General features: G+C 31.9%; 3 protein-coding genes across 4 annotated transcripts; all 3 read right to left on the reverse strand.

Moving 5' to 3' along the window:
- Positions 1-1,009: 1,009 nt before the first annotated feature.
- beta-PheRS (phenylalanine--tRNA ligase beta subunit) lies at positions 1,010-5,532 on the reverse strand. The gene is made up of 13 exons (XM_018453855.1): positions 5,187-5,532; positions 4,846-4,995; positions 4,667-4,722; positions 4,440-4,597; positions 4,274-4,343; positions 3,920-4,186; positions 3,621-3,800; positions 2,493-2,668; positions 2,151-2,355; positions 1,992-2,072; positions 1,806-1,898; positions 1,337-1,616; positions 1,010-1,227 (listed from the first exon to the last, which is right to left on the reverse strand). Exons 2-13 carry the CDS (start codon positions 4,901-4,903, stop codon positions 1,076-1,078), a joined length of 1,776 nt encoding a protein of 591 aa, XP_018309357.1. The 5' UTR covers positions 4,904-4,995; positions 5,187-5,532; the 3' UTR covers positions 1,010-1,075.
- A 529-nt stretch (positions 5,533-6,061) lies between these two features.
- cni (protein cornichon) lies at positions 6,062-7,538 on the reverse strand. 2 transcript variants are annotated; one of them, XM_018453857.1, is made up of 4 exons: positions 7,324-7,538; positions 7,092-7,160; positions 6,429-6,685; positions 6,062-6,308 (listed from the first exon to the last, which is right to left on the reverse strand). In XM_018453857.1, exons 1-4 carry the CDS (start codon positions 7,402-7,404, stop codon positions 6,284-6,286), a joined length of 432 nt encoding a protein of 143 aa, XP_018309359.1. In that variant the 5' UTR covers positions 7,405-7,538; the 3' UTR covers positions 6,062-6,283. The 2 variants fall into 2 exon arrangements, with proteins under 2 accessions (XP_018309359.1, XP_018309360.1); XM_018453858.1 differs by lacking the exon at positions 6,062-6,308 and having other exon boundaries at positions 6,425-6,685; positions 7,324-7,537.
- A 650-nt stretch (positions 7,539-8,188) lies between these two features.
- On the reverse strand, positions 8,189-9,844 carry spict (magnesium transporter spict). Its single transcript, XM_018453856.1, has 4 exons — positions 9,573-9,844; positions 9,292-9,414; positions 9,069-9,211; positions 8,189-8,958 (listed from the first exon to the last, which is right to left on the reverse strand). Exons 1-4 carry the CDS (start codon positions 9,670-9,672, stop codon positions 8,224-8,226), a joined length of 1,101 nt encoding a protein of 366 aa, XP_018309358.1. The 5' UTR covers positions 9,673-9,844; the 3' UTR covers positions 8,189-8,223.
- Between the last annotated feature and the right edge of the window lie 1,990 nt (positions 9,845-11,834).

Raw genomic sequence — 11,834 nt, forward strand, 5'->3', positions numbered from 1 at the left:
GGCGTAGCCGCCCCGAACCCAAGCGTTACTGTTTATATACTCCACTGTCCACATGGGTTATAATTTATTTGGAATAGAACCATGTATAATAGAAACATTGCACAAGTAACTAATTCATTTTTTAATTTGATTTTAAATTTCGTGCACTATTGGACTCAAGAATCGCTAAACGCATGCGCATTAAGTCACAGAGCATGAAAAGGCATACTCATAGCGCTTATATCGAGTCGGTATGACAGATTTCCTAACCTGAACGGTCGTGAACTTTAACGCTAAATATCTCGGTTCGCGGGGCAGAGCGACGCTTATTTCTGCCAGATTCGTTCGTTTCATGCAAAAACGCATCGAATGAGCCTAATTTCATTAAAATTGGTGAGGTCGGCCGTCATCTCCGTAATTACCAAAATATTAAGTAAATGTTCGTTTGATCATGAAAGAATTAACGTATTGGTAGTTTTTGGCGCTTTGAATATTACGTAATTTTAAGTTTATGAGAGAGGATACACTTGAAACTGATCAAAATGTCAGTTCTCATTAAAAAAAAAAAAATTCAACTAATTTTTCGATATTTTTTATTTAAATAAAAAAAAAATAAGTTGAATATAACTAGCAAATATAAACTTTTATTTCTTACCTAGATATAGCATCTTAGATTGTAGCATTGATTTCAAGTAGACAAAAGAGAATAATTACAACAGGTGTAAGGTTGTGATATTTTTCAAATGTGCATTTGTAAAAAATCGAGTTTCCTTTGTATATATACCTTTGTAAATTAATTTTTAAAAATTTTTCTTAATTTTCAAAAGTGTATGTCTGTATATGTGTGTACTCTCGTATATATGCAGAAAGATGAACCTAATGATTACATAGCCAACACTGTTCAAAAAATGTTCATTATGTAATAAATATATTTGTATATTTTATTTGAAAAACCACTTTTACAAGTATTTGAAAAAAAACTTTTATATTTCAATTGTTATAAATAAGCCAAAGTTTTCAGTCGAAGGAATGTGAATTTAACATTGAATGATGGAAGCTATATTTTACTTTGCTATTTGCGCATTATTTATTTTTATTACAAAAACGGTTCAATGTTTATTTCCATTGCGGAACATGGAATATTTAATTCAAACTTTGAGAGTACATTGGGATGTAAAACTCCCATTTTTCCTATAGCTTCACCATAACAGACAATTTCGGCACATCGTTGAGGAAAAAACATTGGGTCTGTAAAATATAAGTAATAAATTTTTTTGTCATTTTAATTCATAAATTTGATATTCTATTCTACAGTTATTTGATCAAAAGGATACATTCCGAACACCATGTATCTTACCATCAGCTGCACGCAGATAATATCCACTTTTATCTTTGTTAGCGCTCCAAGGTATCTCTAATAGTAATAGCACTCTGTCTACCAAACCATGAATTATCTCGAAACCAGACGATTTATTAGCATATACTGCGCATAAACGTCGATTGTTGCGCGCACCGACTTCCGCTGTGTTATCTCGTAATACAACGTCGGAAACTTCAAATAATTTATTAGGCAAAGGCATCCTTTTATTTGCCGATACTGTTTTAAGCAATCCCGGTAAAAGTGAGGTACGCGCAACCTGCAACAATTTATAGTTATTTTAAAAGCTGCTATTTACACATTTCAGTTCGGATGATATTACAATTGAAAATATTTTATACTTCAGCTCGTTTCAACGATTACAGTTGACCTTTTGTATTTTTTAAATATTTTCTTCTTATTACTCTTTTAACATCTCTTCCTATTTTTTAAAATATTTCCGGTTTACCTGAAACTCCAAAGTTTTTGGATTGGATATATGAACTGCTGGTACATCCTCTATCTTATATCCTAATTTGTCCGCTATATCTTCACGCGAACACTATAAAATAATTGAATGCAAATTTTAGAATGCACTAAATATAGTAAATATGATATATATTGTTAAGCATGAATAAACTTTTTCGAAACATACCAGTGAGAAAGTCAGTGCTTCGGTGAATCCCGCTTGGGCTAATTCTATCCGTATTTGGTCGGTAAGTTTGTTGAGTGGAAACTGCAATTCACATATATGTATGTATACAAGTTGTACATCGATACATGAAATCATATTCAGAGCTCATAGAATATTTACTTCTGCCGCGATTGTCGATATATTCGGTATAGTTTTTTCTATTTCGTTATATCCGTAAGCGATAGCGATATCTTCATAAATATCGCAAGGATGTATCACATCTTGTCTTGTTGGTGGAATTTCTACTATTAATGTATCCTTATCTTTTATCTCGGATTTTAGAGACATTTTTGACAACAACTCTGAAACTTGATCTGGAGTCTGCCTAGAGAGAGAGAGAGAGAGAGAGAGAGAGAAAGGGGGGGGGGGGGGGGGGGGGAGAGGGAGAGAATGTTTTTAAATAAATATATAGTTATGTCTGTAATCATTATTACACGTGCGACGCAAGATTTAATTACGTACTTAATACCAATGTAACTAATCGCTTTATTGTAGTTGATTTCTTCTGTTCGATACTTTAATTCTGGATAACAGAAAGTTTGATTATCGGGATATACTACTTCCACATTTTCGGCTGTATATTTCATATTGCAATACTGACTGAAAGCACAGACTATTGTGTCCAACACTATCCTTGCCTGCAGATAATGTATAATAATTTGTAAGAATTTGTAATAAAATTATATGTAATATTTCATATATTAATAACATTAATTATTGACATCTTATATTTTTTAAGTATTACTTTTAAATATTATTTGTGCGCAAGCAGAAATATACATAGATTAGCATTATGTAACATACAAATGTGGAGGAAAGTGGGAGAACTGTGCGCAGCAGATAATTGTGCGCATCCTGGTTTAGTACTTTTCCAATAGATGAAGACATTACCGTGGTGAAATTTTTACGCAGGAGGTCGTTCTCTTAAGATATAATTATAAAAGGTACAACGTAAATACGTTGCTAACTAGAGAAATACAAAAAAGTGAAATCATATCTTTTTTTGTTATTTTAGCATTCAGAAAATAAGGTGGTGGGTCCATATTTTTTATTTGTTAATAAGTTTGGTTAGGAAATGTTGAAGTAATCATATTTCATATCGAGTCAGGTCGCGGCGGGCAACTGTGCGCAAGCATTTTGAAATGCGCACAATTATCCATCTTTCATATACTATATAATTAGCATTAATTTTTTCGTTTCTTCTTTGCATTATTATTTTATTTTGCCATTTTATTTTGCCAAAGTCTATGTGCATTATTATTATATTAGTTTTGTATTTTTGCTTAATATATATATATATACATGTATTTATATTATATTCATTAGCATATCTTTTTTGCTTTGCGCTATTTACCCAACCCATGCGCACAATTACCCGACACGCGAGAAATTTTTTCGCTTTTCCGTTTTTTCCTTTTTGCCAAATACAATCTTATTGAATAAAAATCTATTCAATATGAGGATACGTAATGGTAGAAGGATGTTTATAGTATCTATTTCTATATTTATATCGCTTTAAATTTGGAAAACCGTTCCAAGATAATAAATTTCCTTTAGATGCGCACAATTCACCCACTTTCCCCTACATACCTTTGTAAGATCAGTTGCTGTACATTCAATAAAAATATTTTTTGTATCAAGTGTGATCTTTGAGTGATCCCCATTGATAATAGGAGGAAGAGATAAAACAACACCATTACTATCATACACCACGGGATAAACAGGACTGTCTTTTATAATGGGTAAATATTGCTTGAGCTGCGGGTGTGTCTGTAAACGTTAAAAATATAATACAACAAATATATATATATAGGTATGAGGTTTCTTTCTTTATATGTGAAATTATTTACGGAATTAACAAACATGGATGAGAACGACTGCATACTTACTGCGTACAATTGCATGATTTCTTCTCCTGTATATTTTTTATCTTGATAAAGCGGTTTGAAACTTATCTTTGATGGTGATCTAGCATCATATAGAAACGGGCCTTTAACTGTATCAAAGTCATGAGTGCCAATAGAAACTAGACTACGTTTTCTTCCTATATTCTGATGCAGTTTATCTTGGAGATCGATAAAATTATTATAAGATTCTTGCGTCAAAGTAACATCTCTCAAAATTGCGGCAACTATATGTCCTCTTACTTTTAAGCACTAAAGAATAACGAGATAGATAACTTAGTATAATGAATAAGTGCATGTATAATGTAAAATTTTCTTTTCATAAATATTATATACTACCTCTGGGTTCATCACTATCCTTTCCATTCCTGTATTTGGTTTTATTGCCTTGTAACGTGGTATGGATATCCTATTTAAGAAAACAAAACTTATACATTGGAATATAATACTTGAGAAATGAAATTCTTGCTATTTCAACTACAAAAGCATATAGTGTAATATTTACTTGTTCAAGAATATAAGCAATCCAGTAGTTAGGCTTTCCAAGCACAAAAGATCATATCTGTTAGCAGGTATATCAATTTTATAGATAATCTCTTCAGAGGCATCTATTGTACTTTGGTCAAAACCTTGTTCCTTTGCTAACATTTGTTTCTCCGTTGTCTATTTGCAAAAGATCAAGTAATGATCATAAAGTAAAATATACAAATTATTAGACAGTTCGATACTTACCACTTCATCTAACTCTAAACCAAATTTAAAGCATAACGTTTGGAACTCATCGTCAGCTAAAGCACACAGGGTTTAAAAGTTTAAAATTAAGATTAAAATATTTATAATACATAAACTAACTTTACTGATACTATGATAATATCATTATCAGTAAAAACATATATATATATATAACTTACAATATATTTGGCCTAATACTTCAAATAGTAAGTCACGTTTTATTCCAATAGTTGGCATCTTTATATTACAACAATCTCAGGGCAAACAAGTAAGCTTTCAGTATCTTGGTATTTTTTTTTCACAGTAATATCTCAGGATAATTAAGTCACCTATAATTAAAAGTTACAATTAACTTTTAGGTTAGATAATATCACCAAAACAAATTTCCATCAGATTAATTTATTCCGAAATCAATTAGCATATCTTTTTTGGTTTGACTTAATAATCCTGTTTACAACAAATTGCTTTAATTGCATTGAGAAGTTATCGCATAGATCAAAATGACTATGTGTAGTCTTACCGGTTATGTTACATCAGCAGACACAAGTTGTCAATGTTGAAATTGTTGGAAATGCAAAGAGGCATATGTAAAATCCGCATGGGTTTACAGCAATAAACAATCGACATGTAAGAGAAATAATATCTGATATAGATTTATTCATTGGCTAACATATCTCGTTTACGCTTTTATTTTCTCTTGAAGAAAACATATTTATCTTGCGAAAAATGTAAGAAAAATTAGTTTCCGCAGTTTGCCGTTATAGGTTAGCTTGTGCGAAGGTCACGGAGTTCACTGCGCAATGCGCATTAGAAATTGATTGGTTCTCGGACAAGAGCTTCTTTTTTAATTTAAATGACACACGCACGCACGCACGCACGCGTAAAGATCACAGTTTTTATTACATAAAAAATTATGACACAAAAATTATAACGCAAGTTAAAAAGTATATAGAATTCGTATATAGCTATACATATATTATTTATTTCATTTTTATTAACAACTGCAGTACTTTTGTATCACAGTATATATAAAAGTTAAATTAAATATATACCTTATCATATACGAAAGGAAAGAAAAGAATGCTTTACATACAAAGGTGTTAAAAACTATTAAATCTATCGCCTTGAAATTTGTAAACAATGCACTGTTATTTTTGTCGAAATACAGACAGTATTAATGTTTGTTTATTCAAAAATATTCAGCTTCGTATGTCTGACAAAAGCATAAATAATATTTAATTTGACTGAAATTCTTTTTTATTCATACCTATATAAATATCTTGCTTGAAGTATATAGTGACATACCTCAGAAAAATATCTAATGTAGTTAAATCTCTCTCTCTCTCACACACACACACACACACACACACACACACACACACACACACAATACGCGTGCGCGCGCGCATGTGTGTGTATATTATGAGTGTATGTATTATAAAGTTTACCTAGATGTTAGACGGATGTCAAAGAATCTTTTTCCATAATACTTGTTACAAAACTTCCATTATTACAAGTTAGTTGAAAATAACTTGTACTTCCAGCATAAACAACCATCACATCAAACAGTTGCAGAAGAAATGGAAAATCTTTTACAGATATCGACAGTTGCTCATTTCAATTGATTAATGAGCTGATCATTCTAAAATATGAATTATATATATTAGAGCAAGAAGATTAAAGCTGTACTAAATAAAGGTCATAGATGCAAGACATCAAAGTGAGTGAGTGAGCGAGCAAGTGAGTGAAAGAGAGAACTTACCCATACAGGTAATAAAAAAATGACAAAAGGTAAAAGGCTAGTTTAATCCATCCTTCTCTATGGTACATGGACAAGTCATAAGCATTCATTATGCTTGTAGGATCATATAGACCCGATTCAGTCATCAGAGGCCTGTTCATGTATCGCCACACATGATAAGCTATGAGCGGGATGTTGATAAATAGTGAAAAGTATTGCTCGCTAATCAAAAATAAAAGATTGATCACCACGTGTAGTATATACTCTGGTAGAACAAGCTGAAATCAAGATGTGTAATGATTAAAGAATTATCTGTGACAAGTAATGTCTTTGTAAACAAAACATTAGCAGCACACTATAGTAGTAGTTTGCCAACAGATTTGTACAAAATATTAGCATTAATTGCATCTAATTTAAATCCATCGAAGAAGTATGTCAATATAGTAAAAAGACTGAAATCGATCAGGTAACAATCATTTAATTGGAATATATTACTCAAATGATTACAAAATGCACATTTTGCTAAGGATCTATAATTAATTTGCTGCTCCTGCCAATAAATTCTGTTTCTGCTGGCATTCTGCTGATGAAATTTATAGTAGACGCTGCAAAATGGATCTTTTGACAAATTTGGCTATCTGGATGTATTATTTGAAACCCAGTAAACGCATACACATATCTTACCGGATTTAAGTTATTACATTGATCGATTGGATTTTTGTATCCAGTCTTTAACTCGTCGAATGTGATTACCTGAAAAGTTTAATAAAAATTATTAATCACACATAATACATTATCATTGCACATATATTGCACATATATTCGTTAAGGTTATATCACAATTATGTATATCAGCATGTCTCGCGGATTTCACTACCGTGAATTACCGCGCGAACATTTCCTATGGGAGACATACGTGAAATATTGCGAAAAATATTAGAAACGCATCGCCGATTAACGCCACAATATATGAAAAAGCGGCTAGGTTGAACGCCATTCTGCACGTACGGACAAAAGCCCACCACGAACGAATCGCGACAAGTCCGGAATCCGGATATCAAGTTGATCACGTGATAAGCTCGCATTATCTGATACAAAAATACGAAAATAAAAATACGCAACTTTTTATTCGCATTCTGTCGTTATCGATTAAATTTCAATTGACAACTCAAACTATAGATTACATTTCATAATGCTAGCTTTTTTTTTCCTACGTCTATGCTTGGATAGATTTAATGTCATTCCAAACAGCCAATTTCAAAACTTATCTCCTAACATAGTTTTTTATAATTATTTTAATTGACTGGTAAAATGTTTGTAGAAATATAAAATTTTACCGATAAAATATGGCAAATTGACTGCGAAAATTGCGAACACAAGTTATACAATATATTATTTTTCAAATATTTACATGGAACGAATCATTCGATGATTTCTGCTTCTTGATTTTTCAACTGGTGGAACATGATCTTTTAGTTCTATTCAAATCTGACAACTGTTGTCATGCTGCTAACATTTTATTTACTAGGAACTTTTCCAAAAAGAATAGATTTTTCAATTTACAAATTATCTTTTTTATTTGGAAATATATAGGGATATCCTATATATTGTGTGTGGACTTTGACATGCTCAATAAAATATCTATTTTATTGCTTATCTCTATCAACAATACAAAGCGTATTTACAATTAATCAGTTGTGAATAATATTACAATACGTAATCAATAAACAATAAATTCTTTTTTAAAATCTACCTCTTGATTTTGCTGTACAAATTTTTAAAATGGAGGTTACATGCGTTTCTATAAATATAATTTTTAAACAGTCCTAGTGAGATCTGAATTCACATAAGTATGATTAAGCAAATGCTGAGACTCCACTCTAGTGTTCGCTCCCCCTTGATCGTCCCATCTTGAATTATAACTCAAAAGCATTTCTCTTTTGGGCTTCAACATGTGCCTGATATTCCCATAATGTATATCTATTTCTTTAAAAGCGTTCAATAAGAATATGGCAATTATAACTATGAGAAAGCCGCAAGAGGCACCTAGGATATTTTCCATGCTCATCTTTGTCCATTCCCTGAATAAAATCGCGGATGCTATTATCACTAGAGTTGTAAAGAAAACGTAATAAACTGGTGTCACGATAGATGTGTCGAACAAGTCCAGTGATTTATTCAGATAATTCATCTGTATCATGATGCAGAGGATAACACTAAATATAAAGACCCATGTTAGCCAATTGGCAAATGCGTTCTTCCCACCAGAGATAGTCTCCTTCAATGCCAAGCCCAAGCCTTTGCAACTCATGACGGTCAAAGAGCCAACAGATGAGCACAAACAAATATATATTAAGATATTTTGCTTGCCATATGCTGGACCAAAGTGGAAGATAATGGACAAGGTAGACATTACTACGATTAAAACATACAACATATAACCCGGTTCTCTTATTTTAATAACCAGTTCGCTTAGATTGCTGATCTCCTCTTCTTTCGGTGAATGTAATATTATTACTATGGAACCTAAAATACATAACAAGCAACCCATCTAAAAAAGAAAAAAAAACAATACAAATGCAGCATCTGTATATAGAAAATAGGTATATACTATTATTTTCAACATTAATGTTTCTGCCAGTGTGTACAAAATTTTTTCACCTTTCCCAAAAGATTTAGTTTTTCATTAAGATATCTGGATGCTAATACCGCTGATACTAGAACGCTTAAAGCTCCCAATGGTGTTACAAGCGACGCTGGTGCAAATGCATATGCAACAAAGTTTGCTGCTTCTCCTATGCCCACTGTAACGTTTATTTTGAATGTTTTTACGTGAATGTCATAAAAAATTGTGCCTAGAACGTCTTTTGAAATTTATACATACTAGACAAAAGACCAGCCCACCACATCCATTCTTTTAAATAGCCAAAACCACCAGATGATGCACGCAGTCCACCGTACTTTTGGAGTTGGATTAAAGCCTTTTTTTTTATGATAAAACTGGCACCTAAATTAAAATAACAAAGAAATAATTAATTTTTGTACATCTTTTTAATATTTGGCTTTTTTTCTACAAAAGAAGGTAATTTAACCTGGTACGGATTAAGTGTAAAATATTGATTCTTGATATAAAATTCTGACTGAATTACATATTATATCACCAACCTATAAAAACACTAGAAGCAATTGCTAGTCCTAAACCGATATAAAAATTTGTCGTATTGTAATGTGTATCATCGTTGGTCATTTCTGGGACAGAACTCATGTCTCACTCTATCAAATCGATATTGATTTCCATTCAGTTATTTATATCATTTTTAGCCGATTACATTCGGCAAAGTATCAAAATGACTACAAAATTGTTCACATATTCTGATATGCATGTATATGCATATAAATACATTTTCTAATGTCTTCTTATTACCAGTGGCTGCGTTCAGCAGAACGTTTATTTTGCAACTGTTGGAAGTTTCCTTCGCGCTAATTAGATCATACTTTTAGATCTAGAAGAATGGTCCTATCTCAGCAGACAATCATAAAACGGTTGTAAAACTGTTGAGTCTGCTGAACGCAGCCAGTGACTATTTCCTCCTCCTCCTCTGGCTTCCCTTTGATTGGTTTTCCGACTCAACCATAGAGTCACAGTACCATGCAGAAATACCGGATCTCTCGACTAATGAATAGTCTCCTCGGGGAGCAGAGACCTCACTTTGGTTTTAGATAAACTCTTAATTTGAGGTTATATTGGAGATCTTGTCAATGCTTTGAATCCACAAAGCTAAAAGATTCCATGGTCCCAATGCTGGGATGCTTGAATAATCCAAATCCTTATTAGATTTCCATAGATCAATCAATAATTCTTTGTCTGAGGTACGCAATATATGCGTGAGCAAGTTTCTCCAACTGCGCAGTTTTATGGTTGAAACACGCAATGAACACGTGATTACTAATCAGTAATTTTCTTCTTATTGATTTCATTTCAGTGGATTTTCAACGAAGTTGATTAATAAGATGTCACATGATTTGCTAACACAATTAGATATGAATCCGTTTATAAAAAGGATTCCGTAAAGTGTATAAATAACAGACACTCAATATTATTAATACGGAGATCCTTCTCCTTTGAGTGCCCGGAACGGATTACGGAATCCTCCAGCACAGTATATACAGTAGCGCAACTCTTCTGATTTTATGTTGGCAAAAATGGAGTGCGCATGCGCGAAATCAGTAAGTTCCCCAGTAACTCCATCTAAACTTCTATCTCACTTCTTCCTTTTTCTGTTCTCTCTGTCAGGGCCATTTAAATGTTTTCGTTTATGTACCTATGACAGTTTATATTCGGAAAGCTCCAATTTGGAGGAATTGTGTGTTAGAATATTATTTTATAATATACATAATATTGAAAAAACTTTCGTTTTCTGAATTATTGTTATATTAAGTTTAAAATTTCTTTTATCTCATTTTTAGTTGATTATTTTTATTCTAGATGCACACACACACACACACACACACACACACACACACACACATAAAAATTATTATATTTAATTTAATAAAATTATTATTAGATACTTTTTATAATTACAACAATTATAGTAATTGTTTTCTGAAACGAAATCTGTATAACATTAAATTTTACCTTTTATTGTTTATATTAATATTTTAAACATGCGGAACATGATGCTTGTATTTTTCTGTTGAATTGCTTACATTTGAGCTAGAAAATCTGCATTAATTCTGCATGGTACAATTCTAATAATTTTAAAAAACGCAAGCAATTTAGCAGGAAAACAAGCATCGTGTACCGATCATTAATTATATTTTTACAGTTTAATATTTATACCATACTTATATAATTTAATATTTTCTTATTTTTGTGTCTTTTTTTTTATTTTGCAATACATTACAATTATTAATGTATTTCTTTTAGTTTTTTACATTTAATTAATTTGCTGTACATACAAATGAACTAGAGCAGCTAGAAAGAAAGAGAGAGAAAAAGGAAACTAAAGAGCAAGTGAGATAGAAATTTAGATGGCGTTACTGGGGAACTTACTGATTTTGCGCATGCGCACTCCATTTTTGCCAACACTAACATCAAAGGTGCCGACAGAGAGTTGCGCTACTGTATATACTGTACCTCCAGTGACTACTTTTTCTTCTTGATTGGCCACAGAATATATATAAAGAGAAGTGCAAGCTCAGTGTTAAATAAAAGGAGACAAAGTCGATCGTCACGCTCGCGGTGGTTAGGACATGAATTATTAAATACTATATAAGGGACTGTGCACAATCAAAGGAATAAGAAGCAGAAAAAAGAATAAGAATTTCAACTTATCACAAATCATGTATTACATACTATAAAATACATAGTTTCTGATAGGTTAAATTCTTATTCTGTTTCCTGTTCCTTATTCCTTTGATTGT

The sequence above is a fragment of the Mycetomoellerius zeteki genome, unplaced genomic scaffold (genome assembly GCF_001594055.1).
Source record: "Mycetomoellerius zeteki isolate Tzet28-1 unplaced genomic scaffold, Tzet1.0 scaffold411, whole genome shotgun sequence".
NCBI lineage: Eukaryota > Metazoa > Arthropoda > Insecta > Hymenoptera > Formicidae > Mycetomoellerius > Mycetomoellerius zeteki.

What these genes read in the sequence shown, in the direction of transcription:
- cni (XM_018453857.1), bottom strand. Translation starts at nt 7,404, where the DNA reads ATGGCGTTCAACCTAGCCGCTTTTTCATATATTGTGGCGTTAATCGGC. An exon ending in AATGTAATAACTTAAATCCG is followed by an intron (nt 6,686 to 7,091) that starts GTAAGATATGTG and finishes TCTTGATTTCAG; the next exon opens with CTTGTTCTACCAGAGTATAT. An exon ending in TTTTTTTATTACCTGTATGG is followed by an intron (nt 6,309 to 6,428) that starts GTAAGTTCTCTC and finishes TTCATATTTTAG; the next exon opens with AATGATCAGCTCATTAATCA.
- beta-PheRS (XM_018453855.1), bottom strand. Translation starts at nt 4,903, where the DNA reads ATGCCAACTATTGGAATAAAACGTGACTTACTATTTGAAGTATTAGGC. An exon ending in TTGCTTATATTCTTGAACAA is followed by an intron (nt 4,344 to 4,439) that starts GTAAATATTACA and finishes TTTCTTAAATAG; the next exon opens with GATATCCATACCACGTTACA. An exon ending in AAGCACTGACTTTCTCACTG is followed by an intron (nt 1,899 to 1,991) that starts GTATGTTTCGAA and finishes ATTATTTTATAG; the next exon opens with TGTTCGCGTGAAGATATAGC.
- spict (XM_018453856.1), bottom strand. Translation starts at nt 9,672, where the DNA reads ATGAGTTCTGTCCCAGAAATGACCAACGATGATACACATTACAATACG. An exon ending in GTGGGCTGGTCTTTTGTCTA is followed by an intron (nt 9,212 to 9,291) that starts GTATGTATAAAT and finishes TAAACGTTACAG; the next exon opens with TGGGCATAGGAGAAGCAGCA. An exon ending in AACTAAATCTTTTGGGAAAG is followed by an intron (nt 8,959 to 9,068) that starts GTGAAAAAATTT and finishes TTTCTTTTTTAG; the next exon opens with ATGGGTTGCTTGTTATGTAT.